This window comes from Colletotrichum abscissum, assembly GCF_030869225.1.
Source record: "Colletotrichum abscissum strain IMI 504890 chromosome Unknown Scaffold_16.1, whole genome shotgun sequence".
In the NCBI taxonomy this organism is placed as follows: Eukaryota; Fungi; Ascomycota; class Sordariomycetes; order Glomerellales; family Glomerellaceae; genus Colletotrichum; species Colletotrichum abscissum.
The window spans coordinates 608,875-635,643 of record NW_026850054.1 but is presented as its reverse complement, the minus strand read 5'-3'; the positions used below and the strand labels follow the sequence as shown (position 1 = coordinate 635,643).

Genomic DNA, 26,769 nt, shown 5'->3' with positions numbered 1-26,769 from the left:
ACACCCTGGCTACAAAGATGTTAGGAAGGCTGCCTTGCTTTCTTGGGTTTCCAGGTTTCAACAAAGAGCGGGTAGTGTCAGGACATCCTGGGCGTGGGCGACACAGGTGATACAAGAACCATCTGTTGATCATCACCAACGGCATGGATCATCGGCATGCGCTTCCCGCATGTTGCCAGAGATATGTTCTTCAGAATTTGGAAATGCTCTAGTGTAAGGTTGTATTTCACGGGGCAACCTTCGGACAGAATTTCAACACCTCGCCTCGTGCGAGGCTTTGGGTAGCGACAGCGAATGATCAACTTTCTACTTGAAGTTTCTATAAAGTTAGTGTTCCACAACCTTGAACATTTACTACCCGTCAAGTACTGTTAAGGTTGACCGGGCGAGATTAGCATAATATTACACATCTTAGAAATGACTTTGTCAAACCATAACACTCGTGATAAGCCGACTCAGAGTTCCCGAAAGGTGTCAAGGCTTTTATTGCATTGAACTTAGGGATGCATGGCAGCATCCCACACGTATTGGAATGCCGTCCGCTCTGCGAGCACCTCGCTTTTCTTGCGGGGTAATTTCGAATCATCGTCCTCTAAACTCACTTTACCATCCTACCTTAAGTAGTGATAGGCTCTAGCGGGTAAATTAAAAACAGGGCGGTTCGATAGAGTTGCGTGTCTGACGTCCTTGAAAATGTAATTTCATCAATTCAAGCATATCTCGAGGAAGGTAATTCCTTGGTCATCTCGAATATTCTCAACCTCGGAGCCGACCAGACATTACTGCGACTTGCCAAGAGTCACAGTAGACCGAGGAAAAGACTACGTGCCCTCGCCTATTTACAGCATTTTGGACGTTGAGAACAAGGTCGCTGTCACGGTCTGTGGCTTGGCGCATCTGCAGACCTCGTGATTCCCGATTATCCCAAAGCTCGGATGGGTGAGATGAGGCCGTCCAAAGGGATTAACCACCCGACTTTGGGCAGAGGCTTAAGTTCGAGAGAAAGTGGCCGGTTGGACCTGCCCGTGGCCCCTTACGAGGGGAATTGGCTACCTCACATAGAACGAACACCTCTTTGAGGATCTCGCGAGCCTAACCGCCTTTCTCTGAACCTTGAAGGTAAACGACCGAAACTCTGAGATCGATGACGAGGACTGCCAAACCAACCTTGAGGTTAATCTTGACGGGAACCCTATTCCTAAGCTTCTCGTAAATACGAAATAGGCCGTTTGTTCTGAAGTCTAGAAAGAAACTCTCGGTGGAAGAATAGAGTGTTGGTTCACGCAAATGTAAGCTCAGCCATGTCAAGGTTTCGGGGGACGCTTCAAGGTTAACCTTACAAACCACTTACAACACCATCTTCGGCACACTCGCACCGAGCATATCTTTCATTCGGCACAAAAGTTTTACTGGGTATGGGAAACCTGTGCCGAACAACGGTCGTCTCAGGACATACTGTCTCGTCTGATCTTCGCACGCCCCCCCTCTTCTTCACTTCCTCGCGAATGACGCAAAAGGAGGACAAAACTTACTCGGGACCACCACCAACACGACCACCTTAAACCCATTTAGCTTTTTTCTGCCCTCCCAAATCCGAGGGAACGGACTTTCAGGAAGTGAGAGACACCGCCTCCCACCTTCCCGATCCCTGGAAGCACATCTCCAACGGTTACGACGCATGCGCTTTTCCTGGTGACACCGCACGCGAACTGTCTCGTCTAGACATGCCCTCTATTCTTAGCTATCCCAGGCTCCCCTTCCCGCGTGAGAGGTTTTAGCTCCGCGAATTCATGCCGTTTGGGCAACTTGAGCGGCACTTTAAAATCACCCGCATCGACATGGGATGCCGTTCCAGTGGTTGGGTTCGAGTAGACACAACCCCGAAAAATCTAGAGGTACGTCTACGTCCGTGACACGGGGCGTGAGCATAAACATTTTCCAGTGCTCACGGAAGCAAAGTCGGGGGATGATGGATCACATACCGCGTACAACTATGGGAAATCCTCCGAGCAGTAAACTAAGATGTGTAAGGCGCCGAGCATCTCGACCGTCCCAGATACAGGTTCAACTGTAAGCCCCTGCATACCAGGTAGCAATCCCTCGCATAAGCATGCGTCGCCGGGAGCTCTTCTGAACCTGTGGTTGGCTATTCGAGTCTCCGACCACTCGGCACCAAATCAAATGCCCGCCTGGGTACGGAATCCCCCAAAGAACGCGCGTAAGCTCAACACCCTTTGAGTGACGAGTTCGGCGCCGTTTCTGGGGCCATGATCGAGCCACCTGGTATCCACCCCCACCGGCCCGACACTCGAGCCCGGAGCCGGCCCCAGTCCGTCGCGGCCGAGGGTAACAGCCCTTTTTCGATACGCGTGGGACTGCTCGAGACTAGTCGGCGATTTCAAAGAACAGACATTGGTTCGGCCTTATTTTTTTTTATCTTGAGTGTTCCCTGTCCGCGGGCCGCTTACGTCCTCCGCCTGATGCTAAACGTCTAAAGTGGGTGATCGTCGCCACATTATCAGACTGGCATGCTCGGAAAACCCGGTTAAGTGGTGCTTTTCAGCCTCAACCCCCTTACATTGTGTATGATCGATCAATCGTCAAAATACACTCACCTGAAGACCTGCAAAGGTTATGGATCAAGGGGGCAAAGAAAGCGCCGGAAACAAGTGAGATTTGCAGATTAGAAGCTCTCTAATTCCTTGTCCAAGGAGCGTCCCCTCCCCATCTACGGAGGCGTCCCACGTGGGTTTAACCAAGTTCAACCCTCTCAACCCCTGGTAAAAGGCTCCTCAAGGCCTGCAGGCGACATGGAGATGAATGGAGGCAGTGCACTGCCGCGTTCACTTCATTTCGGACAATTGGTCACTTCTGCATCTTGGCTCTCCCCCAATTCTCACTAACAGTGTGCCAAGGATCATGAACGCGAAGCCGCGAGACTCCTAGAGTGAGAAGGACTTTGCACAGATTTTCCCCCGGCGAGCCGTCGGATCGGTTGGTGAGGGAAATGGGACCACTCAGACCAGGAATCGAAACGAAGTGCGATCCTTCGACCACCAATCCCCCTCCCCTCCCCTTTCGCTCGGCACGACTTGCCCTGGCTCGTTTCATTCGGACTACAAACCCATGCTGTCAAGATCTTTGCCGTGTATGCTTCTTTAGCGGATCCAAAAGTCGGAACGAATTTCTATTCCCTCTGGACATTATTCGGGCGCCTGTCCGTTTCCATCTTAGCACACACGGCGGCCTTTTTCAAACAATAATCTTACCATGCCACCGGCCCAGGTCCATTGGCCCTGCAGAGCTTGCGTGTCGCATGCCGGGGGTTCCGCCCGGAATGTGACTTCTACGCTTGTGCTTCCGGAGTAAGTGAGCACAGTAAACGATTGGTGCTCAACCAGATAGCGAAAGCATCTCAGGTACGGAGTATTCAGGGGCAAATCGTGATGGGTTTTGGCCGAGCTGGGACGGTGGAAGGTCGCCTTGCAGGCTACTGAAATCAAAGTACAGCTGTAGAGCGAAGCCTGTGAACGTCCACAGTCAGATCTCGGGATTTGTTTGCACTCTCTGAGACATATGCCCTCTCTACCAAAATGTCTTAAAAGAGAATACGCGCGGCGATATGCCGTTACAGCATGAACGGCACCTCGAAGGGATCAATTGGCTTGACACTGTAGTTCTTTGAGACGTCGAGCAGTCGCTGGAGAAACCACTGGATAGACTCAACTGTCGTCTCTGGACTGCGACAGCGATGATACAGGGAAGCGAAAACAGCGATAGAAATATCAACAACAACTCTCCAGGACTATTGCATTTAGCTAAACGAATTTTTCGGGTCGTACACGTTGTAAAGTCAATTTGATGCATTCAATAATGCTGATATTATTAACTGTCCATGAGCTGGTGAACCATCAACGTGCTGTACTTGGTACTCACGTTACGAATCTCACGACAAACTAATTGTCACCCACCGACGGCATTAAAAGAAGGACTACGATGAAGAAGCCGTTTTATATTAATAGAAATATGATACCATGCATATCAGATCCAATGACAGAATGCAATGCTTTCCTTTGTTATGCTCTAGGAGAGGGGATACAAATCCGAATTAGCGGTCGACGGCCCCTACTTGAAAGTTATGAACATCACTAAAGATAAGAGCCGAACTTCACTCGGGATTCTTCTAATCTCACCATAACGACGATCTAGGAAGATTTCATCAGAATCGTTTTGTTGATCCAAATTCAGAGAGCGTGCGGGAGGTCTTACTTGTAGCAGTAATTGGCCATAAATTCGCAAAGTCGACGGACTCTCCGTGCAATCTGCAGCGGTGGTTCGCAGAAACGGTAGGCTTCTACTTCCGTGGCTACACAAGGCAGCTTCAGGTTGCGAAGACACATGGAGCTCTGCTGCAAGTCTTTCGAATCCTGCTTGGCGTCAACATAACATTCGCGTGAATTATGATGCCAGTAGCTTTTGTAGCTTCATTGCTCTGTGAACATTTTCTTATTCAGATGTAGCCTCCATGAGGCCTTCAACACGTGAAGCCATAAATCCACCATAATGGCGGGCTCCATGGTATTCAAGTCTAAGGCGATCAATTGACGTTTGCCAGAGCCAGTTTGGTGCTTCATGTTGTTCATAAATGTCGTCTCGCTTTCGCTCCATCAAAGTTACAGACTACGAGCAGACAGCCGCCATCGCAATTGAGCATTCCGTGACCGTGTCAAAAGACTTGATACACTAGCCAGCGCCTCCGCCCTCACGAGACGGGCGTGATTCTACAATGTCCCGAATAGCGTAGAGAGGCGTGCCTCCAGGATACATGGGAAGCTACCTCGAGATACATCAACATTATCTTCCAGAATTGTGAGAGGCATAGTGGAGTATAGGCACGTCAAAAGACGAAGCTTTGGATAAACTCATCCATCAAGGGGTGATGAAACTGCAAATCAACACTTGGCATCCCAAAATCGCTGGTCAACGCAACCGACGGGTATCTCGGCCACGTCCTCGGAGGTTCTAACTAGCGAATGGCTAGCAGCACTCAGCACTTCCATCAACTACTAGCCATTGAGCATGGCTATCAGGAGGCGGCGGGCGGGGCAACCTGACAAGAAACATCACTAACCTCCTGAATTGTTTCCCATTGAACCGCTGCCACGCTGCAAGGCAAAAGTCATTTTCCTTCCAGGCTCTTGGCCTTGGCCCTGCTTGGAGAGACCCAATGGTGAGGAAACGGACACGCAGCCAAGCGGACGAGAATAGCACACTGGGAGAACCAGTGAGGTTGAATCCACCGTACTACCTCACGTCCGCTTCCCCCCCAGTCAGAAAGCAACTTTTCGCGACACGCTATCGCTCGCCAAGACTCCTCTATTCTCCTAATCCTTCCAATCTCCTGTGCTGTTTGGCGGTCCGGGCCCGCCAAGATAACCCAAATTCCGTCCTGAAGCAAGTTTACCCATGGCTGCTGTCGCTCATTCTCCACCGAACCAAAGCTAGATTCGTCAAAGCTTGCCTCGTTGGTGTTTTAAGTATGTGCCTGTCAAGGACCCTGCTTTTTCGCGGACGGTGGGTGAATCGGCAGGGGGTGGGAGAGAGGCTCGATACTGGTATTGAACCCGTCAAGTTCTACCAAAAGGCGACCCAACATCGGCAAGTGACCGATTGAGTGTGCCGCTCTGACTGTCTTCCGCCCCAGAGATCAGAAGGGGCATGTGCGTTCTGTTCCCGGGAGGAAACATTTGGCGAAGGGCTTCGTCTCAGGAGGCGATTCTAGACGATGAGGACGGAGGATGACAGTGGACATACATCAGATCCACGGCGGCTAGCGCACCTTGCTCGGAATGCGACCGTACAGGCACCAGACCCGAGCTTTTTTTTCTTGCTCTTTCGTCTCTACACTACTGCCGTGCGTCGGCACCCCTGGGCAGTGGTCGGCTTTACTTGCGCATTCTGAGACTTGGCTTCTTTTTGATGTGACTATGACCCTCAAGAGATCGAATATGCGTGAGGGATTTCGGCGGGGGTGGCATCCAGTCTTTTTTGGAGAAGGCGAATACTTCTCCAAGGGGATGTTAGACGCGCATTCGGAATCCCAAACGAGGCGTTGACGAGTTGAGCGATGGTAGGTATGAATAGCTCCCATTGCAACTCATTCAGAGCCCTGCTCTCACCTTGACCCCCGGCTTCGAGCCATACGAATACTGAGCTCGTTTTGCTTGGCTCGCATTTGATCCATAATAGCTTATTGAGGGGCCCCTTCCCATGTCCGGCAAGCCTTTCCTCTGTGTCTTCCCCTCGAACCCCAGCCCTTGGCAACGTCATCCATTTCACCCAATGGCACGCAAAGGATCTCTAAAGACCTGTTCAATGTTAGACTTAAGCCCGGAAAACTTGCCGTAGAATCTGATGACTTGTGCAACGGACATAAGAGTTGGTGGGCTTGAAAGAATGCCGACTACCGTTATGATCAACACGGTGACTTCCAAAGGGGCGTGAACCAGCCTCTATGGTTTTCGTATAGCCTTCACGCCGTTCTGATCGCGGTGCAGTGCGGTGCCCCAACGCCGATGCCAAAGTAAGTTTACGTTAAGCGCCAACAGCACGGCCGCGCTGAGCGCTCACATTCGTAGATAACCACCACCAGCCAGGCGCAGTTGAAGATTTCCGAGAAATGATACAAGCTACAACACGCACTGACATGACGGCGCTTCTACTGCCCAAGTGGACCGACCTGACTTGGGGGTGAGGTAGATTTCCAAAGTCTTACTCTCAGTAGGTCAAGCAGCAACTTGAACCCACCTATGACCCCCTACTTACGCGTCCGTCAGGCTAAGCTTCAGAGTCCATCCCAAGTTTATTCCCCAGCCCAGCGGCTCTCTGTGCCGAATGTGAGCATCCTGTCCGAAAGAGATCCAAACTGGCCTGTTGGTGCCCCAGCGCGCGCACACCCTCTTTCTTCCACCCCACGAGTCATAATGTGAACCTATCGCAAGTCCGTCTATAAGACAACTATGGGGGTAAAGCGAAAGAAGGCGGCGGGCTAAACGCAACCATCATGGCAAAAGGTTGAATAGCGCTTCTATCAGATCAGATCAGTCCCCCTTCTTGACCTTACCATAGCCCACAGAGGCCGGCCTTGATCACTATTCAGCAATGATGCTCATTCCTTACCTTACGCGTCAACTACCACCGACCCCCGCCAAGCGGCACTGGGTATCCGTCGGTATGCGTAAAATTAAGGTAGCTCAGGTAGCTCAGGTAGGGGGTCGCAAGCTGCTGCGCCTCAATGAGCGACAAGCAAGCGGGATTTGGTCCCGTCCCGCGTCCCGGGGCTGGGAAACGCTGACGTTACGGACACATCCGTGAGAGTCGAGCAAACAACTGTACGGCATCAGCAAGATGGCAAGAAGATGGGGACGCGGATGTCGTCCATGACTGGCGTACATCGCAGGTGAAAGAGGAAATCCTACGAATGCAAGTGGCTCATCATCTTGTCAATAGGACAGAATGCCAAGAGTATCTTCTCCCTCTCTCTCACCTGTAACGAAGCAAACCCACCCCCCATACAAACCGACGCTCCCCGTAAGTGGTAAACGCTTCCCGTTCCAACTTACAAACGTACCCATGAATGGCAAGCTTTTTTTTTGTCAGCACCCACCACGTCCGTTCCTCAACCTCAGTCAGCATTACCATTCCCATGAATTCCATCAGAGGGTCGTCTCATGCATGAAGTGGAGAAACCTGTCCAGATCTTGGCTTTTCTGTCCCAAGAGTCAAGCTTGTCCCCGGTGTCATACGTTCGCGCGCGCGGGAGAGAAAAACCGACGGTGGAGGTTCGTGGTATGCTGGTTTTGACTGACAGCCTGGGCATGACGAGCATCCTGCCCGTTTCGAAAACATGACGAACAAGCAAAATCCATCCATCCACCCAGTTACGGGAGATCTCACTGTTTAATTCTGAAAGGGCGTAACATCCCACATTCCATTTCCCTTAAACCAATGCTATTGGACCCTTGTGATGGTGATCACTGATGCTTTCTCTCCCATATCCGGGTTTCCCTCCAATCTTCACCAAGATGACGAGGACATCACCAAGCCAAGACTTCACATCATACTTCAAAAATCCAACTCTAGATATCTGCCGGCCGTCCTACGCTGCTCCCTAATTCCCAACCGTGTAACATCGTCTCCTTCGAACATCTTCTTTAAACGCTTTAAACGGAGCAATACCCACAAGAGCAATAGAAAGATGGAATTCTTCGGGGCAGAAGCCCAAAAAACCGTCCCAAAACGGTCAATACAATCGAACCCCCGGACCCTGTATCTTACCAGCCTGCCTGCCGGCCGAGCAACCGCAACGGCACCAAGAAACCGACGCAGAAGCATTGAACGCTGCCGGCGCACCCCACAAACGCCCCGAATGGTAAATTGACTGCTGCTTCTCTCCCCCATGGAGATACGGGCAGTCTCTCTATTTCGTATCTAAAGTTGTAATCCATCCATACCTAGGCTCCAAAACGATACCGTCTTCAGAGCAAAATTGCCCCCCTATCTACAACGTCTCTCTCGTCCGACGTCTAACCAACGTCGACTAGATTCGACATCGAGACCAACAACCAACACAAGAGCCTCCTCCTCCCATCCATAACCCCCCTCCAAGTCCCCATCAAAACCCCAGTCACACAAACCACGAACTGCTCCCCCCCTAGACACTATCCCACCTTTTCCCACCCACACCCTTGAACGAGGCCGTTTCATCTACGCGTCTATCGGCAGTGAACGTCGGTAGCCTCGTCACTCTAAATTCCCACAGACGTCTCTGGCACTCTGCCTCTGGCTCTCTCTCTCCCCTTCCCCACCAGGGTCATACCCAGGGCGGCCGCTTCGTTACCATTTTACTCGTACTGCTTTGCTCTCCCTCGGCCACCGAAGGCTCTCTCTCGTACAGGGCGCGCGCGCGCGCGCGCGCAACTTTTTCTTCCGTCCGTCTTGCTCGAACCATGACCCCTACTCCGTACACCACGCAACCACCCATCAACGTTGTCCGTCTCATGGATGATGGATCTCCCCCTCCCCCCAACACCAACAACCCCCTGCCAACCGCCTGATGCTTAACGCGACTTTAACCTAAACTGACCACATACCAATTGGCAAATGGGAACTCGTACCTTTTTTTCTTTGTCGGAGACATGATCTACTGCTGGCCATGCCTTCCAAGGGGCCTGCTTCGTCAAAGGTAGAGACAAGGAAAAAAAAAAAAGCTTGCAACTAAGTCTCCATCAACCAATACTCCGCTGTCAGTTCGCCTCAGAAAATGATCTCCGACTTTGGGGGAAGGACTCCATCCGCTTAGCCTCAGACTCGAAAGTCCACCACCTTACCGTCGTAAGATGCATCCATCTGTGTGCATCACTGTATAGAGCCACATGTTCGAAACCAGTCTGCAACGTAACACATCCTTCATCGATAATTGACTCAAAGCCACGGGTGGGAAAGGGGATACACGGAAGTTGAGATGTTGGTAAAAATGTGCCAGTCTATTTCGCCCGGTGATGTACCGATGGCGCGGATGAGGCAATCTCGTAATGCTATATACTGTGTAAAAGAAAAGTAACGACTGTTTCAATGCAAAACCTCTCTGGTGGTGATGCCCTGGCCAACCCCGTTTTTACCGTGATGCAAACCCAAAAAACCCCCGTGATCCGATATCGTGATCTCACGTTTCCCGATTTGTTGAGACCGCCCAAAGTGGCTTGGTCCTGAAAGTGATTCCCAAACGCCGTGGCGATGCTGAAGTAAAGACAAAAAAAAAAGACAAAATGATATTCCCAGGCTAACATGGCAATGCAACCCTGATTACGTCTTCATGGACGTTCCTTCTCCTCTTGTTCCCGGTCTGGCACACTTTAGATGCAGAACTTGCGGTCCAGAGCCTGAAGCGCCTTGACGTCGTGGCTCATGTTGGCAGGGCGGTCGACCGGCGGGGGGAGACCGCCGAGAGCGCCCCCTGTTCGCGGGGAGCTGTTGGCGCTGTTCACACCGTTGGCACTGCTGGGCTCAGAGTTGGACGGAGTAGGGTGCAGCAAGAGAGCAGACAGGCTGGCCTTGTTGGGAAGGGGCGCCGCGCTGTTGCTATCGGAGTGCGAGCTTCTAGGAGGCGAGACAGACAACGTCCTGTTGGGAGGAGTATGTGTGATCGGGTGGCTGGTAGAAGGAGCGCTGGAGACGGCGTTGATTCCCGGCAGAGTGTTGGGGTTGCGAGGGCCGAGTCTAGGGTCGATCATCACAGCCTGTGCCGCTTGAGCTTGAAGGTGAGAGATGCGAGGGGACTCAGAAGCACGCGACTGTTGAATAGAAGCCAACCGAGGCGACTGGTGCTGCGGTTGTTGAATCTGCGCCAGGCGAGGAGACTGGTGTTGAGGAGCATAGGGAGCCAGAGGCTTCTGAGCCGTTGGCGGCGGGAGAGGTGCCCGGTCGTAGGGGGACAGGTGGTGGTGAGGAGGTGCGTGTGCGTAGTGCGGTTGTTGCGCGGGCGAGTGTGAGACTTGAGGAGGCGGCAGTTGATGTTGCGGCTGCTGTTGCGGCGGGTAGGGAGATGTTGTGTAGTGGCTGTAAGGAGGCGTGGCGACCGGCGAAGGAGGCCATGAGTAGCCCGGCTGCTGTGCGTACTGAGGAGGGTAGGCTTGCGGCGGCATGGGCTGTTGAGGGTGCTGCTGTGTCATGTAGGGAGTTTGCTGCAGCATAGGTCCTCTTGTGAGAGCGGGAGTAGGGTTGCTGTCGTGGAGGCTGGACTCGGGGTACATTCCCTTCATGGGAGTGATGTGTCTGAGCTGGGCATCGGTGCTTGGTTGCTGGAGCTCTGGTGATCCAGGGTGCGGTCTCGAGTAGTAGGAGATGAGGTGAAGGTGCTGGCCAGTGGAGGTGGTGATGCTGAAAGACTGCTTCATGAGGCCATCCGCCTTGTATCTGTAGCCCTCAGGCTCGCCGTCCTCCTGGTCCTCATCGCTGCCGCGGCCAGAGTCGGGAGTCTTGCCGGCACCCCGTCTGCCGCCGCCGAAGCCGCTGCCACGCTTGCCCTCCATCTCGCGGTAGGTAAGGAAGCTGCCAGAGACTCGGCTGGCGCTCCATGACTTTCCATCGGTCCACCTCCTCATGCCAGCTTCCCGCTCATCCCAAACAAATACTGAGCCGGATCGGATGGATTGGCGTTCCTTCTCTGATAGTCTGCGTTGGACGCGAGGCAAGAGGCCGAGTCTGCAAGCCTCGAAGAGCTTGATAGCGTCTGCGGGTGTCCGCACAAAGCCGTGATACGTCTCCATGGTGATGATGGATAAAGTGTGATGAAGGTTGTGTGGTGAAGGTAAAGTAAAAGTGTGAAGCTACCAAGAGATCTTGATAGGTAGGATGGGGAGAACCTTTATATCAAGGTGAGAAGAAGGGAAGGCTGGTCCGAAAGTAACTCTCCGGTGGTCCTCCACTGCGGCCCCACTGAGTTCGTTTGGGGGGTAGGGATAGTTTGAGTAGAAATCGGCACAAGTTGCCCTCGACAGAAAAAGATCCTTGGCCCGAGTTGCCCTATGGCAAAGACGGGTAATCCGCGGTCGAGAGAGAAGAGAGTTTGTTGGGTTAAGCCGATAGCTATGGTTAAAACCCCGTGTGACCAGACTGGTGGTGTCCGTCTGTCACGCCAAGAGATTGTCCAAGGCAAATCAGGGTGAGACGTCTCGTCGGAAAAGGCTGAAGGTCCAAGCTTTCTCTATGAAAGAGCGTTTGTTCTGTGAGAAGCGGACGCGTAGGTGGTGAGCAGCGGGTGCTGATACCGCTGACAAACACTTCGAGAAAAGAGAAACGAATTGCGTAGGCTAGATGACGCAGAGCAAAGTGGGTTAGCTCTTCAGGTTCTAGGCAGGTGAGGGCGACGATGAGCTCCTCGACGATAGGATGAAGGTGTTTCGCAGGCGGTGATGGGTGATGACAGAAGCTTATTCACAACTCGACAGAGAGATAGGTTGAGGCGCATTGAGTCGCACGTCAAGCTTCGAAAGGGTGGAGATGGTGAAGGTGAGCGGGATGTTGGAGTTGGTGAGAGCTGCTTTTGGCAGGCTTGCGAGACGTGCCAGGTATGGAGTTCAAAGGCGTCTGACTGGGCTGGAGCAGCACCTGTACCATATATATCCTGATACAACACGCGCAAGCCCACACTAGTAGTCGCACCCCCCGGCGAAGGCCAAGCTTTTGGCGACAGGGGAGTCATGGTAAGGGAGGGGGGCCAGGGCAAGCTAAGGGGGGCAGGGGTACGAATGCAAAAAGAGGGCGTGTGGGAGACGGAGGGGGTGGAAGAGGAAGAAGACGACGACGACGACGAAGAGGGGGGTGTCGACAAGAAGACAAGACCGGGCATGGGTTGAAAAGTGACTTTGGGACTTGGGAAGACTACGGATACGCTTCGAACCAAAGTGGAGGCGACCCGAGTGACCCAAAATTCCTTCTGGAATCACCCTGTGCGCACACACACACACACACACACTCTCTCTCTCTCTCTCTCAGCGCCGTCACAGCCGATCCACTGAAGAAGATGACGGGGACGGGGGGTACTGGCTTCCTCGACTAAAATTGCCTCTTGGACTATCCCTGAGCGGGCTCAGTAGAGAGGCCGAGATGACCGATGGCCGAGTCGTACTTGGAAGCCAACTGTGGGAAAAGAGGCGATGTGCATGAATGATGAGAGAGGTAGATAAATGGGCTGAATATTGCGTGCAGACTTGGGACGACGATCAAGCTATTCGGAGGGTAATGGGCAGATGAGGAAAATACGCGTGAACGAGTTGAATAGTGTTCGGCCGGCGGCGGCCAGTAGTAGCAATAGGTGATGAGCAGTGATCGTTGAGCACCAGGAAGCTTCATCAGACAAGTGTGTGATCACCTCTTGACAGATGCCCTGTTTGGACGACCTGTGCTCAATGGTTGCACTGCAACTTCTTGATAGCGCCGGTGCATGAGAGTGATGTGCCGTCTAGCAGCCCCTGCAATACCGCGGCCCCCAAACTTCCTACATCAGGATAGACGTGAGGGTGACACTAGACACTCGAGGGGAGCAGAAGGGTGACGCAGATGCAGCAGGCGCCCATTCCAACCAGGTAGACAATGCACCTGATCGACACCGAAGCTTGACTACGACAAAAACATGGAGAGGGGCCGAGATGGAGACGAACGGGGCGTATACGACGGGGCAGAAGGATGGGTAGTGAGTATCGAAACAATGAAGTGCGTACGTACCTCTCTTTCTGTGTGTAGTGTATCCGTACAGAGTAGTGTTTTGTGACGGGGATGCCAAGGTTGCCTGCCGGTGAAAATGACAGACTTCTACGGATACTTCTTTTCTCGCTGGATGAGTTGGTTTGTATCGGTATCAGCAACGCGAATGTGGGCACGCGGGTAGGTGGGTTCGTTAGAGTCAACAGTCGTGTGTCGGATCGTCGTCCAAAGTCAGCAACTGAGGCGTATGGGGAATCTTGACACTTGTTATAAGATTGAGACCCGCGGGAGATGAACGACAAGGCGAGAGTCGAGATTGGCTGCGGCGGCCCAGGAGCTGCCGATTGCGTTGACTTCTTTATGCTTGATCCAGTGCCGAAAGGGCGAGTCTGTCGGCCGGGCGTCCTCCTGGGACCTTGGGGTGGGAGCCTGGGAGGGGACCACACAGAGTCAACGGTGACCAGGGGTACCGCCGCAAGTCAAGGCCCCGGCGGATCGGGGACACAGGACAGAAAAGGTTGAGTTGCACAGCGCTACTTTTGGATTGCTTGCCGTCCTTTGGGATGGGGGGGCAGTGTCCGGGATGGGCTCCTGACGACGGTTTACGCGGACAAGCCGTTGGATGTTGCGGTAGGTGGTGACAAGCTTTGGGACGAGATGGCGTGTGTGGGTTCTGCTGTGTTGGCTGGAGCGTGACGGCAATGAGCAAGAGTCCGAACGACGGGAATACTTGTCTAGGCACAAGTACATAGAGTTAGGAAATCCCGAGAACCCCACCGATAATCAACTTAAGCAATGTGCTTGGTACAGTACGCTACGACGGATACTATGTACAGAGCACCCTTGGGTTTGCGAGCAACGGGGGTAAGGATGATGGATGACGACGCCAGTTGGGCGCAGTTTGAAGTGATTGGAGGGGGCACAGGATGATAATGGTAGTCTCCCGTACGGATATGTGGGCTGAGATGGATGGACAACGATTGACGGGGCGGAAAATTTAAGGTCAAGGAGAGACTTGGGTACGCCGTCAGAGACTCAAGATTATGCAGGCGGTTTCCCCATCAAAGGCGACGAGGCAGCGGAAGTCTACCACTCTACGGACACGCAGTACCTACCTTACTACACGGCCATGCCAGGCGTGCTGTGTCAAGACTCGTGAGGGCTTCGGGATCGGGATGTGGGAGAGTGGGTAAAGAGGGAACATCTGTCCAGTGTCCCAGCGAGTCTCATGGTCTCAAGCCCCAACTTTTTCCCACGCCGCCAGGTCTCCCGAAAAAGAGCTTGTTCTGGCCCAGAGCTAAAGAGCCGTCAAACAAGCGTGGCGACGGGTTCAGGGGAGAGCCACACGATGGGGAGAGAGCTGCGTACGTCTTCGGGAAGCGGGAGGTGCTCGGAGGAGGATACCTATGCGTACAAACGGGAGTAAAGAATGAGGGGCCCAAGGCAATGGTGAGGATGAACTACCACGCAGTCTTTCTCCGTACGCATTTGTTGCTCCATCCGATAGGGGAAATAAGGGAATAAAGCATGGTGTAGCGTGATGGCTTAACTTACTTTGGATAGTATCGATGGTCCTCCCACGTACCAGCCGGACGGTCTGTTCTTTTTTTGGGATCTAGGCGCTGGGGATAATGGAGACTGTGCTGAACAGGAACGCGGCGTAGGTTGGTGAGGCTGATGATGACGACGAGTCGGCCGGCAGCGTACGTATGTCTCTGGAGGATGTTAATTAACTGTAGGCAAGTCTCCTCCCTTCCCTCGGTGGGTGATACCCCTTCGAGTTGAAGCCTCGATGCCTCGGTCGATAGAGAAAGGGGCGTATGGAGTACTCTCTGGAGAGCAGAATGAATGGTTCGTCAGGCTAAGCTTCTCAAATTGATGCAAGCTTCAGCTATCTCTGATCGGTCGGTGGCCGCAGCCGTAGCAGCCGTAGCCGCGGAGCCGGATGCTCTGTACTTGTGCGGGTATCCGGCAGAGGCGACTGATGGAGCGAGACTCTCAGAGTCAGGTTGATGGTTGATGCTGTGGTGAGGAGAAGGCGCACAATCGGGGCTCCTAACCGGGAATAAGCTCAAATCGATAGGCTCTCTCTTAATTTTGGAGTTGGCTCGGGCGGAATGATTGTCGTCAGGGTCTGGGTCTGGCGTGCCGACTGATCCAGATGGCGCGTTTGCTGTGCCTCAGCCCCCAACCACCACCACAAGTGAGTGCTGTCGGTGCCGAAAAGGCAGCAGGTTGAGCTGGTTTTCACTCCAACTCGGAGCTCGGATTCCCTCCACAATGGTGGCGCTCCCCCGTGCGAGTCTCTCAGGCTCCTAGACGTGAGAATGTTTCTCCCGGCAGCTGACCTTTTAAGAGGTAACGGAGTGCTCCGTCTGTGATGGGGAGGCCGATTTCGCGGTGAAATAAGCCAGACCTCTCCGGACGGCTTATCGCTGGTTTCTGCAAGATGGCGAAATCGGTATGCAGCGAGGTAGGTATCCGTAGGTGGGTAGTCTGATCACAACACTGGTGAGGATGGGGAAAAACCGGGGTTGTTTGCTGGACGGCGGATGAAGACGACAATGAAGGATGACAAGGCCGCGAATAATAATTTAAAGCTGGACCAAACACATGCGTCGGCAAAAGAAGTAAATGAAGGCGATAAGATGGATGTGACGGCGAGCGGGAGGGTGTGGGCGTTGCATCCGTCAAAGATGGATGTGACGGCCGTTGCATGGGCGATTTGATTTCGCAGTCAGATCGGCCGTCCACCCATGATTCTTTCTTCGGTATCTCTCTGTGTGAGAGGTGACGGTCGTCAAAACTGCCTTTCTATCCGTGTGTTGTTGTTGAGGAGCAGAGAGTCAAGACTGCTTCGGAAAGTCTCGAAGCGTCGTGTCCACGGTGAGGAACACGCAAATGCCCGCGACGATTGCCGGTGTACCATATCCGTAACTTGGGACGGGATCGAGAGCGATGCGATGGGGACGATGGGGGCGATTGGGAGACTGGAGACTAGAGTCTGCAAGATGGGATCCAATGTCTGTGTCGTGGAATTGCATGCCGGTCAAGGTTCAGGTCGGCCGGGATGGGACGGGGGAGACTGGAGATTTGCGGGAGAAACCTTGCTGGAAGAGGTGGAAGGGACGGCACGGCACTATTCTTTCCCTTTTCCTCTTTTTGACCATTATGTTCCTTTACCTTCTTTTTTTCTAATGGCACTCACTACCTAAGGTACTTGCTTAATCAAGATGGAAGGAGGAGGAAGGTCTCTGTCGTTGTGGACAGGAAGGAGCTCTCACGACATGTGGGTGCATTTGGCAGGCACGGCAGACACAGGTATGGAAGGCAGGCGCAGGCACCAATTGGTGTGTGGAAAGTGGGTTGCAGACTCAGGGTGGAAGGTGCAGGCTGACGAGAAGGTATCGTGGGTACGTACCGCCGACCTTCCTTCCCTCCCTTCTCGAAAAGAATTCAAGCTTATTTCAACAGTCGCTGCACCAAGCTTTTTCGAAGTGGAGGCCAATGTGTCCGAAAAGATACGTACACAGACTGAACCACTCACCGTCATCCCTTGTTCTGTGGGTGGGAATGTCCGGCCGAGTCAGGGGCGTGGGGATAGGCCGCCTCAATGGGGGGTTGCAGACAGACATCACTCAGAAGTACGTACACAGATAGTTGACCATCAGCAAGAGGAAAACTTATACGAAAAGGGTAAAAACACGACAATGTTGCAACATCAAATAGAATAGAGCATCAAGGCCAAGACTGAGCAATGGAGAGACGCAGAAAGGCAAGAAAAGGAACGATTACGATGCGCCGCCGAGGCTCAATTCTCCACCATAATGGCATTCCTCCTCAGCAGGGCCCATTATCCATCACATCCACTCAGTACACACAAGATAAAGTCACTTTTGGGTGCAGGTCACAGCCTAACGGTACCTGCAATAACTCCACACCCTCCTTTCGAACAGCGCCCTTTTCCAAGGCTGCCAAGACAAGACAAGCCCGCAGCCACCGCCGGCCCCACTAGAGAAGGTATACTGCGTACCAAGTATCGCTGCGCTGACCTTTCAGAGCGGTGGTCCGCGTGGGTGGATTACCTACTGTTGTACTCCGTATTTCCTCGAGAAATGGAAAGTGTGGATAAGAAATCTGCATTATTTGTTCCGTGCTTCCCGCTGGCAAAACGTCACCACCACTGTATCCGAGATCGAGGGTCCCACCACCCGCCCCATCCTCTTCTCTGTGCACTCTCTTTGGCTCCCGTCTGCTTTTCTTTGCTGCAAACGAAGCACCATAATCCCTCGATGCTCACTCAAAAACTGCAGTACCGAGTACCGTCACATCCGTCCAAAACGTGACTTTCTACCCGTGCCAGCAGTCAGCCAGCGGAACACGGAAGCAACGAAACGGAACCACAGGAAAATAACCACTAAATGTCCATCCGCACCAGGTGGAGACTCGATCGCCGATAAAGTGTTGCCTCCAATTCCGTTATTCCGTGTCCCCAATACCAATACAACACGACCGCCGCCGCAACGGGCAGCATGTCGAAACGAGTCGTGTGTGTTCGTTGTTTATTACAAAAATGAGCAAGAAAAAAAGTGCCGCATCTTCCACCTTTCCCGGGCCACACAAACAAGGAATCCCGTTCCAGAAGAAGGAACATCTAATCGTGCCAATCCATCTATCTGTACCTAAATCTTTCGTTTAGGCCCCCGTTCTGCACCATAAAGATTATCCCGCGGACGGCCGGTCGATTGTCCCAAAAAGCAAGCCAGGCCAGAACTCTACAGACTGAGCACACACTCCGTACATGAACTTAGCCTCGTATAAGCAAAAGTACGTCTGACTAAAAAAGCCAAAATGGGATCAGGGTCTGGGAATCACTACCAACAAGAGGTATTGTCTGGCCGCGCTGACTACGTGCAGACCACCGAATCTGTAGGCTAAAATCACTAACCTTTTCCCCCCTTGCTTGCCCCGTACTCCCGTCTCGGGAAAAGGATGCACCAACGTCTCATTCCGCGATAGCGAACTCAACACAAGGTTCTATAGAGCACTGTGACGGGGCGAGCTTGGAAGGGGTGGGCGTAAGTCGGCTCCCACTGAATTCTGCCCCCCTTCCATCTGACCTAACAAGCATTGGTAATTCTTATTCACTCTGGTAAAACACCCGACGAAGACAAATAGAGTATCCAGCCAGCGGCAAGACTGAGCAGAAAAATCGTCAAAAGAAGACACATAGCAGAGACTCTATGACTGCGAACAAGGTTAAGTCCGTTCCGTTCTGTCCGCCAGCCTAGTCTATGGTTGGTAGCCACTAGCAAGCCAGATGTCAAGTCCAAATTAAACTAAGGAAAACTAAAAAGGAAATGGAAAATAAAAATCCAAATCAAACCGTCCGCCAAATACGGTGCACTGCAAGTAGACAGGCTTTGACACGCCCCCTTCTTGACCACGTAGCCAAAGAATAAACGAAACCCTAAATCTGCCATTTGGCGCCCATCGGCCAGTCTTGGCGAAATGACACATACCAAGAAGGCTATGTGGACGTCCCAAGGCCCCGAGGCCAGTAAACAGTATAGGATACTGCTAAGGACCGGGATGGATGGGCAGTATAAGACACAATGCACGAAGAAACTGTTCCATGTCGATCCATGATCTGCTTGCTGCTCACTCTCATGTGCCATTAAGAAAATTTGCCTTCTTTTTTTGAGTTTCTCTTGGCTCTTGGTGATTGTTTTTGCTTGGCGTGTCTACGAGCGGACCTTTCTGGAGAGACATTCAATGTGCTCAGCCACTCCGTCCAAGATATTTAACTTATTTTAAGTACCTTATTATCGAAGAAAGTTAATTCTTTCTAAGTCATAAGTATAAGAATATAATTTTAATAAAATAATATAATACTTACTTAGTACTTAAATTAAAATACTTTTTTAAATTTATTATAAAAAAAATTATATTACTAATTACTTATTATTAAAGTTTATAAATAATATTATAGTTTTAATTATTATAATTTTAATTATAATAGCTTTATTTATAATAAGTAAAAAGTTTAATTATAAGTCCTTTAAAAGCCTCTTATTAAGAGCTATAAAAACTTCTAAATTAAATTAAAATACTTATTAAAATATTAATAACTAAACTAACCCTACGATAATAACCTTAATAAAAAACTTAAAAAAAAATATTAAAATCTTTATTATTATTAAGTATAATTTACGAAATATAATAACGTAATTATAAAGTATTATTAATATATTTTATATTAAAAAAGGTATTATTAATACTAATAAAATAAATAAGGCTATATTAATATAATACTTTAGCTTCTTTTTATAATTTAAAAATAATTACTTTAAATAGTATTAAAAATTTATTAAAAAGCTCTTTTAAATACTTTAATATATTTATTATTATTTTTATAATAATAAGACTCTTAGTACTTATATATAAAAATAAATTACTTATTTTTAAATAATAATACTAATTTATTAATAAGTTATTAAAATTATAATTTTAATAATCCTTTAAGAGAGAGGGTAAAATAGAGGAAAGGATAAGTAATTTATAAAAAGGGTTAAAATTAAATAGTACGGAATTTAAAGGTAGGGTAGCGTCTATATATACTATAATAATCCTCTAGTAATGCAAAACGATAGAGTTAAATAGTGATATTTAACTTATTCGAATCCAATAACTCATTCGAATCCAAGAGAGAAAAAACATTTTGAGCGGCAGAGACCATTGGCGCTCAAGCCAAGAAACCGGCAATTGTATAAAACCCTCAAATGGACCAGACGGGCATTTCATATTTCATGATGCACCGGCGTATTGCTTACGCTCACTTCTGTCATTAGCCAAGCCTAAAAGCATAACCCTAAACGGAGATGCATCACCTAAAGAGGTCATAGAAAGTCTAGAAGATCTGACCAAAAAAACTTAAGGGAAAACCTTGTCTATCCCACAGGCCTGCATACGGGTAGACGAAATTTAAGAAACTCCAATCCAATCCAGACTTCAGTCTTTCTTCAGTATGACGCCCACCCCGGGCACACATCATACGCCAGTTCAAACGCCCGTATCCAATCAAACCACCCCGATGCGTAAATAAAAGCAAACACCCCCCATGTTCGCAGCTCTGCAAAGACTACGGAGTACGGAGTACGCAGGGGAAACTATCAAGCTCACATGTTTCTTTGTCGGTCGGCCTCTCATTCTCTATCGCAAATCCTGCCAATCCTCACTGGACGGGGAATTAACCATAATCTTAGCCACAAGCAATAAGAAGAAGACTAAAAAAGCTGATCTAACCGCAAACCCAGGCCTCTCTTCGCAGCCGCACCGCAAACCCCTGCCCTGCCGCGGCGCCGCCCCCTCTCCGTGCCGTATCCCGCTCGTAACTCGTTTACCAAGGGGCCATGACCAATAGTCAACCCATATTTACCAAGCCGACGTTGGCCGTGCAGGAACTCCATCATCCTTCTAGGCAAAACAAGGTCGCGGGCTACCTTAGTGTTCCAGGCAGACAGGCACGCCGGGCTCAGGTCGGAAGACTGCACTATGCAAACCGTGCTTTAGCGAAGCGGATCACGAAAGGTTCTGCAAAGAACGAAAAGAAAAAAGTTTACCTAAAATCCCCTCCAACTTCCCTCCTCGTACAGGCGGCCGCACATTGCCAAGCAAATCGGAGGTTAGTCAAGGACTCAAGAATGAAGCCAACATTCTTCTACGTAGTCCTTTCCTTTCTCGCTCGTCAAGTACTCCATTCTTGGTATGGTCGAGAACCACTGACAGACCGAAGCAGGGCCCGGGCTGGGGTGCTGGGCAGAAAAACCTTGTAAAAAGGGCCTTCTGGGAACAGAAAAACCACCCGTATCCGTACAGGCGAACGCTTATTTCAGCGAGGGACCATCACTTTGTTTTATGACAGAATTGTCTATCGGACCATCGCTATTTCTCTCGTGATTCTTTCGCTGTCTAGTGAATTGATAGATACTGATAGGCCACACCGAAAATGACGGTGCAGAGCAATTCCATTTCTGACCCTCTTGAGCGTCTCCCCTATGCTCTCACGAGTCGCAGGCTCATCTTGCTCGGGCATCGCCATATCAAGACTTTGGCTGCCCGCCAGGGTTCCTGAATCGGCTTCGAGATCCTCCCCACTGCCTCAGCCCTTTCTCACACAAACTCACATGACAATCTGTCCCCCCGACTCATGTTTGCTTACTCTACTTTATTCCCGTGCCAGCCTCGCCCTCCCGCATCCCGTGGGCTAGCGATACCAAGCTTTTGGACACAAACCCGCTCGACAATCGTGCCATCGTCGTTTCTTTGTCTTTTCCCGATCTCCACTAGCTCATGGGATCGTTGATTCAGAGGTTCGCAACCGGTATCTCTAGACGCATAGCTAGCCTATGCCTCACTTACCCCTCCTCCTTCCTCTCTTTTTCACCAAAGTTCAAAGTCACCTTGCCCTTTCGTTGAATGCGCCGACTAGCCAAACCATGACACAATGGGAACTTATCAAATTCTCGGCGCCCAGGCTTGATCCAGGTAGTTCACTTTTGAATAATAATCGACCGCTTCCCACACCCCACTCCCCTTGTTCACAGTAAGGAGAGAAAAACGTGTCCTCTGCATACCCGTATAATACGACCTTATTACGAATAAACTCGAGCGGAAACTAGCACACATACGGAAAGTCGATGCGCGCAAGTGAGAAAGCCGGTGCCGTCCGTCCCAGACTCCTAGGTAAGATGGTAGACCAGGCACCTCCAGAGTCCAGCGACCTGCCCAGATCAGCAGGAGGATGACAGGATCATACGGGGGGAGCCTATCTCGCTGCATCCGAACGAGATCCAACTGGAGATGGAACCCGCGCCTACAAAGTACATATTGTGCCGCAGCCCGCAGTGCAGGATGATCGAAGGAAGACAGCACACACCGCCGCCGCCCCGTGCTGTGTGCTGCGGGCGAGCTGCGCTGCAGCCTGGTAGGGGTAATGTGTGAGCTGAGCTGAGCTGAGCAAGGCCACATCAATAGTCAGCTGAAATGAGGCGTGCCAAAAGGTTGAAACATAATCAACTTATTTCTCCATCGCCGCGGTACGATGGTAAGTCTGTTGACCCAATTCTATCTACTATTTAACTCTATCGTTTTGCATTACTAAAGGATTACCGCAGTATATATAGACGCTACCCTACCCTCGAATTCCGTACTATTTAACCTTAACCTTTTTTATAAATTACTTATCCTTTCCTCTATTTTACCCTCTCTCTTAAAGGATTATTAAAATTATAGTTTTAATAACTTATTAATAAATTAGTATTATTATTTAAAAATAAGTAACTTATTTTTATATATAAGTACTAAGAGTCTTATTATTATAAAAATAGTAATAAATATACCGGAGTATTTAAAAGAGCTTTTTAATAAACTTTTAATATTATTTAAAGCGATTATTTTTAAGCTATAAAAAGAAGTTAAGGCGCTATATTAATACGGCTCTATTTATTTTATTAATATTAATAATACCCTTTTTAATATAAAATATATTAATAATACTTTATAATTACGTTATTATACTTTATAAATCGTACTTAATATTAATAAGGTTTTTAATATTATTTACTAAGTTTTTTATTAAAGTCGTTATTATAAAATTAGTTTAGTTATTAATATTTTAATAAGTATTTTAACTTAATTTAAAAGCTCTTATAGCTTTTAAAAAGAGGCTTTTAAAAAACTTATAATTAGACTTTTTATTTATTATAAATAAAGCTATTATAATTAAAGCTATAATACTATTTATAAACCTTAATAATAAGTAGTTAATAATATAATTATTTTTTTTTATAATAAGCTTAAAAAAATATCTTAATTTAAGTACTAAATAGGTATTATATTATTTTATTAAAACTATATTCTTATATTTATAACTTAAAAAAAATTAACTTTCTTTAATAATAAGGTACTTAGACCTAATTCTATTATTCTAGCGAGAGATGGTAAGAGTTCGTTTGTCTCGAGGATGCAGAAGATCCATCCATCATGCGGCTTTCCTCTCCCTTTGCCGTGAAAAAGCAAGCACTCAGTCAAATTGTATGAACCCGTCTATGTCGGCCGCCTATCAAGATCCCCCTTTTGCCCTGGAGGACAATACGGATAATCGCAGTAGGCAAACACCGTCCGTGACTACCCAGTCTCTCGGTTCCGGTTCCCTCGTTTTTTCCTCTTCCTCTTTAAGACGCTGCAAACACACCTGGGGGATGCGCAAACCAGATACCCGGGATCGAACAGCCAGCTCACACACCCTTTCTAAACACGATACTAGGGCACCTAAGCTGCCTCGCTACTGTAATCAACCCGAAAAATCAAATGGCAAGGGAGAAGGTATCATCAGTTGTAATGGAAACGACTCAAGTAAGGATATTCGAGCTCTTCTCGACTCATTCCTCACTCCCCAAACAGCCAACCTCTTGGCTCCCCAGTGTGCCAGTTGCCAGTTTACCCCCATCGAAACCACTGCTTCCACGCCCTCCTCGGGTTCGGCCCACCGTCGACATCATCACCATGTCCATCACTGCCTTGAACGAAAAGACTGACCCGTCCGGCAAATCCCCATGACAATAACACAAAGGAGAGGGAAATGCCAAGCAGGATCCCCCACCATCCCGTCCGTCGCTATTTCGCCGCGGCCGCCGAGACGATCTCTGACTCTCTCCCTCTTGGCCCCCACCGGAACAGCGGTGGCTGAGGAATGCAAAGGGCTGTGTGTTTTAAGGTCGACCTGTCAGTGCCAAATCTTAAAAACCCTAATAAAATAGGCCCTGCCGGAAGGTCGCAATATCAGAAAACGGCGGCCAATAGTACGGTAATCCCCGAGGCGTGGAGGATGTGCGCGCGTACGTATGTCATGTCAGGAACGCATCACTGTGGGGAAAATGTTCAACCGAAATAGCACATCCATTCATGCGAATGATCGCCGGTGCCCCTTGCTCTTGTCGCTTTTTGTCTTTTCTCAGCCTCAGCTCAACTGCCAGCTTGGGTGCTATATGTATTGTGGCTCTTAAGAGCTCAGGTTGATGGACCATTCATTATCCCCATAACCGCGCGGCTGAGTTTACATATTGACGCTGTGTAGGCTGCCTCAGCCAAGATCTTAATGTTTGAAACAGAGTACGTGAATGGGCGATACCACCAACTCTCTGTTACGATATTTACTCACATCGACTTCTGCGTTTGGCAACTGGTTCGGTCTTTTGCCATCTGATATCTCGTGCCTCGCATGAATGCCGTCAATCAGCGCACGCAACCTAAACTTCGAAATCTCCCCGATGGAAAAACCGGCCGCCTGGATTGATCCGAACTTTCGAGATCAATCCGGGCGCCAGCCAGCAGCCGTGTAATAATTCCAAGCGTGTCCCAGAAAGCGAGTGTTAAAATAACCAGTGCGACCACGACATCCGCTTGCCCCTTCACTACACACGCCCCCAACAACAATTACACGTTCCCGTCCCGCGTAAAGTTCACCATCTAGGTTTTCCGTGACTCGAGCGTCTTTTTGGCATCCTGTCAGATGTATAGGATGAACCGATGCAAAAAGTAAGTAAGCAGCAAATCCAAAGGCACCATCCACTAAACCCCGTCCTCCCGGCCTCCGCCATGCTGTCGTCGTCAGCTTTCTTGATGTCTGTGAGATCCGGGCCCCCTTTCGCATCACGCACGGCATGCAGCCCGCCGAGCGCGTGCAGCCTTGGAACCATCGCATCGGTGCTCTTTTACTCTCGTGAGGTCCCTATCCGTGCTCGGTACCGCCATGAAAGTCCGCTCGCAGATGGTAGCCCCATCCGCTCGTGTTAGACGGTACCGCTTCGGCGATGGGCAGAAGGTAATGAGAAGATACCTTGGCTTGCTGGACAATGCGGCTGAGCCAGACGACATCGCAACATCGGCCCAGATTCGTGGACCCCCAACATCAACAGCCAGCCACGAAAAGCCACCAACGCTGTCCCACGAGACCGTCATTCTGCGTGAATTGTATGTAGGTAACCCCACATGTGCCAAACAGCTACCAACGCCTCAGCGGTGTCTGTACACCATTTCACAATACCTACACACCGCCGAGTCCTTCTCCCAGTGCCTCCGTCTGTCACCCGTCAGATCCCAATCTCACCGCCCCCTTCGTCAGATTCTCAGTCCCAAGCAGCCTGGTGAGACAGAGCCCGGCTGACACCTGCAACAGCAAACAAGCTGCACCACCGTAACGGGCGGGCAACCATCAACACGGCACAGCATCGCAACACCAACACCAGCGAAACTGACAAAAGCCGTAGTACGGCGTAACCGTAAGTAACCCTTTTGACAGCCGAAACCGAAAAAGGGCCCATCCTCCCTCCCTTCCCCTCCTTCTAATCTCTCAACTTTCGTCCGTTCCATGGCTTTACCTAGCCCTCTCTCCACGGATCATCAAGCTTAATCTGTCCTCATAGTACTGTGCCAGCCCGCCGGCTGGCCCCTTTCGTATTACGTACTCGGCTGGTTTTAACGTTTTTGGCATATTTGACGGGTCTCGCATGTCCGAAAGCAAACAACCATTGTGTGCCATTCTACATACCCCGTAGCCGCGGCAAGCTTGAACAACGATGGACAATGTCCTTCTCACAGCATCTGTGTACTAGTGAAGTAAATTTCCCTCGGACAAAGTTAGTATGTCTACATGGGCTGCAATTATCACCGATCAGCAACGGGCAGACTATTCCAACACTCAAATCTACGTTCCCGCCCCAAATCTCCAAGAATCTCGTTGCAATCGGCGCTGAGGCTGGCCGCAGCGTTGCATCGCAGGGCGAACCTCCCGGCGTCCGCATTCTCCGAGAAAGGGGGGACCCCGCAAACAACCCCCGGAGAGAGAGCTTCAGCCTTCACCTACTCCAACAAACTCCAACCCTGACCGTCCCATCCGAGATCTCTCTTCCCCCTCACTGTGATTGCTGTCCCCGAGCTTAAAAAGGTCATTAAATGAAGAGGTTAGTCCCGGGCCTGGGATATCCCTCGTTGGGTCCCCAACGAGTTTCTATCTCGTGAGGCGAAAACGACTTCTACAACGCGACACAGCCTGGCGCCAAGACATGTCAAGTCGCAGTGTTTAACAAAGGAGGGAGGGGGGAGCCAGTGGGTAAACGGAGGTTACACGGTAACATTAGACGACTTCGCCGGTGGCACTTGTAAACCCGTAAACCCTCGAACCGTCCCAAACCGGCCCGTTGTCCTTTCCCCCAAAACGGCGTTGCGATCTCGAGGGAGTTTGGACGTACCGAGAGTGTTCCTAACGGCAACGGGATCCCACATGTAACTGTCGTTTGGGCTTGTTTGACGAAAGGGCATGCGATTCGTGAGACGTTCTCTACCCAAAATTCCTACTTTGACATGTCCCACGCTGTACGTCGATCCCAGAAAGCTGGCCACTGTCGAGAAACAAGACCAGCACAAGGTACCTTTTGGTCATGCTTC

At 50.2% G+C, this 26,769-nt stretch overlaps 7 protein-coding genes across 7 annotated transcripts; 4 read left to right on the top strand and 3 right to left on the bottom strand.

Annotated features, from left to right (window-relative positions):
- Positions 1-2,064: 2,064 nt before the first annotated feature.
- On the bottom strand, positions 2,065-2,361 carry CABS01_07551 (uncharacterized protein; the record flags this gene model as incomplete). Its single annotated transcript, XM_060540913.1, has 1 exon — positions 2,065-2,361. A coding segment is annotated over one exon (297 nt), but the record flags the coding sequence as incomplete, so codon positions are not given.
- Positions 2,362-8,810: 6,449 nt separating this feature from the next.
- Positions 8,811-9,116, top strand: CABS01_07550 (uncharacterized protein; the record flags this gene model as incomplete). Its single annotated transcript, XM_060540912.1, has 1 exon — positions 8,811-9,116. A coding segment is annotated over one exon (306 nt), but the record flags the coding sequence as incomplete, so codon positions are not given.
- Positions 9,117-9,914: 798 nt separating this feature from the next.
- CABS01_07549 (Gti1/Pac2 family protein) lies at positions 9,915-11,327 on the bottom strand (the record flags this gene model as incomplete). The annotated part of the gene is made up of 1 exon (XM_060540911.1): positions 9,915-11,327. The coding sequence occupies one exon, from the start codon at positions 11,325-11,327 to the stop codon at positions 9,915-9,917; it is 1,413 nt and encodes a 470-aa protein (XP_060403079.1).
- Positions 11,328-11,902: 575 nt separating this feature from the next.
- Positions 11,903-12,409, bottom strand: CABS01_07548 (uncharacterized protein; the record flags this gene model as incomplete). Its single annotated transcript, XM_060540910.1, has 1 exon — positions 11,903-12,409. The coding sequence occupies one exon, from the start codon at positions 12,407-12,409 to the stop codon at positions 11,903-11,905; it is 507 nt and encodes a 168-aa protein (XP_060403078.1).
- A 5,045-nt stretch (positions 12,410-17,454) lies between these two features.
- Positions 17,455-17,949, top strand: CABS01_07547 (uncharacterized protein; the record flags this gene model as incomplete). Its single annotated transcript, XM_060540909.1, has 1 exon — positions 17,455-17,949. A coding segment is annotated over one exon (495 nt), but the record flags the coding sequence as incomplete, so codon positions are not given.
- A 5,312-nt stretch (positions 17,950-23,261) lies between these two features.
- CABS01_07546 (uncharacterized protein) lies at positions 23,262-23,861 on the top strand (the record flags this gene model as incomplete). The annotated part of the gene is made up of 1 exon (XM_060540908.1): positions 23,262-23,861. The coding sequence occupies one exon, from the start codon at positions 23,262-23,264 to the stop codon at positions 23,859-23,861; it is 600 nt and encodes a 199-aa protein (XP_060403076.1).
- A 1,214-nt stretch (positions 23,862-25,075) lies between these two features.
- On the top strand, positions 25,076-25,523 carry CABS01_07545 (uncharacterized protein; the record flags this gene model as incomplete). The annotated part of the gene is made up of 2 exons (XM_060540907.1): positions 25,076-25,296; positions 25,502-25,523. 2 exons carry the CDS (start codon positions 25,076-25,078, stop codon positions 25,521-25,523), a joined length of 243 nt encoding a protein of 80 aa, XP_060403075.1.
- Between the last annotated feature and the right edge of the window lie 1,246 nt (positions 25,524-26,769).